Raw genomic sequence first — 2,100 nt, 5'->3', positions numbered from 1 at the left:
GATAACACGCGAAGGTCCGTTTATGCCGGTTGCTAAACAACATCGTTATGGGGAAATGCAAGTCTGCGTCCAAATGGTTGGAGGATAAGGAGGAAGGACGATCAATACTGTATATAGTCAATGTGAGGTCAAGTGTATCGCCAAGGTAACCGGTTAGAACTCCAAGTGGCGATGAGGTCTTAAAATGTATGGAAAGGGTCCAAAGGTCCAAAAATACTTAAAGTTCCAAAAATACCGTTAATTCCAAAAATACTTAAAGTTCCAAAAATACCGTTAATTCCAAAAATACTTAAAGTTCAAAAATACTTAAAGATCCAAAAATACCACAAATGGTTGGAAGATAAGGAGGAAGGACGATCAATACTGTATATAGTCAATGTGAGGTAAAGTGTATCGCCAAGGTAACTGGTTAGAACTCCAAGTGGCGATGAGGTCTTAAAATGTATGGAAAGGGTCCAAAGGTCCAAAAATACTTAAAGGTCCAAAAATGCCGTTAATTCCAAAAATACCACAAATGGTTGGAAGATAAGGAGGAAGGACGATCAATACTGTATATAGTCAATGTGAGGTAAAGTGTGTCGCCAAGGTAACCGGTTAAAACTCAAAGTGGCGATGAGGTCTTAAAATGTATGGAAAGGGTCTTAAAAAAGGTCTTAAAAGGAATTACATGTGACTTCAGGATTCCTGCATACACCCTGAAAACTAAAAAGTTGCTAATAACAATAAATCCATCGAAAATCAGCCAAATTAAAATGTGTTTGGTTGTTTTACTGCAGAGCTGCAGAAGAAACACGAAGAAGAGAAAACTGAACTGACTGAAACATTTCAGGCTGCAGAGAACGTCCTCAAGGTAAAAGAAAATACCTTTAAAAACTGCAGAAAAAATCTAACTTTAATATATATGTTCTCTCTTTTAGATGCATTTGAAACCTGTACACGTAACCTGCTGTGTGTCTCACTCTGCAGCTGTAACATCATTCTTTATTATCATTATATTGTATTTGACTTCCTCGCGTGACTGCAGGGTCAAGTGGAGCAGCTTTCTGCAGACCTGCATGTTTACAACGAGCTGAGGAGGAGGGTCGAACAGTCCACGTTCAAGAAGGACCTGCAGAGGAACATTCAGGTGGGACGCCATCTTTTTTTGTAGTTTTTACATATGCAAAGGTTACAACTACAAACGTAAAGGTTTTAAATACTAAGTGTGTAATGTCTTGCACCAGAACATTGACAGGTTTTTACTAAACTATCTAATATGTTTAAATATTTATTTAATTTAGTTTTGTATATGTTGTTTTTGTGAATGCATGACTCTCTCTTCAATGATAAATAATGCATTAAAGTGGCGCCACCTGCTGGACAAAACACTCCTGCAATTTATTAAAGTATATAAAGATGGCAAAATAGTATTAGAGATGTATAAACAAATATAATGAAATGAACATTAAAGCATCTTTTTTTAAATATTAAACTTTGTGACAAATTATGTATTTAAAAATGTGAATTAAAAAAAATATGTAATTAATTAATCAATTAAATTAGACATTATATAACAATTAATTGATTTGCATTTTTCGTATTTACACATGATCTAATTAATGGAAACTTTAAAAACATAAATGCATATCATTTGATCACTACATGAATTACTCCTATAAAGCGTAACTGTGTTTTTGTCCTTCGTGTACTTTATCAACACCCTCCAGGCCCATGGCAGCCCCGGTGCATTCTGGGAGTCCGAGCAGGAGTCTCTGCTGTTTGTGATTGAGATGAAGAGCGAGCGCGTGCAGGAGCAGAGCCGGAAGCTGCTGCAGATGGAAGATCTGGTAGGAAAATATAGTGATGCTATCCCTCACGAGGAATGCTTATTTGTTATTGATTCATTATTTCTTTTAAAAGTCACCTATCGTGCTATTTTTAGGCAATAGCATAGGCCTCAGATATATAAAAAACATGTCTATGAAGTGTTTTGCTCAAAATACCAAACAGATCACCCATTCTAGCCATGCCTCATATCCCTCTATTTCACTTCCTGTTTCAAAAGTGCTGATTTTGGTATAAAGCTTTAAAAAATAAAAATAAATTGCTAAATAAAAAAAA

General features: G+C 35.6%; 1 protein-coding gene across 1 annotated transcript; it reads left to right on the top strand.

Annotated features, from left to right (window-relative positions):
- Window positions 1-776: 776 nt before the first annotated feature.
- On the top strand, window positions 777-1,928 carry ccdc69 (coiled-coil domain containing 69; the record flags this gene model as incomplete). Its single annotated transcript, XM_010781058.1, has 3 exons — window positions 777-850; window positions 1,025-1,126; window positions 1,707-1,928. Coding segments are annotated over 3 exons (398 nt in total), but the record flags the coding sequence as incomplete, so codon positions are not given.
- Window positions 1,929-2,100: the final 172 nt, after the last annotated feature.

This window comes from Notothenia coriiceps, unplaced genomic scaffold, assembly GCF_000735185.1.
Source record: "Notothenia coriiceps isolate Sejong01 unplaced genomic scaffold, NC01 NC01_scaffold00022534, whole genome shotgun sequence".
NCBI classification, from domain to species: Eukaryota; Metazoa; Chordata; class Actinopteri; order Perciformes; family Nototheniidae; genus Notothenia; species Notothenia coriiceps.
The sequence above is the reverse complement of the archived record's forward strand: the minus strand, read 5'-3'. Positions and strand labels throughout refer to the sequence as shown.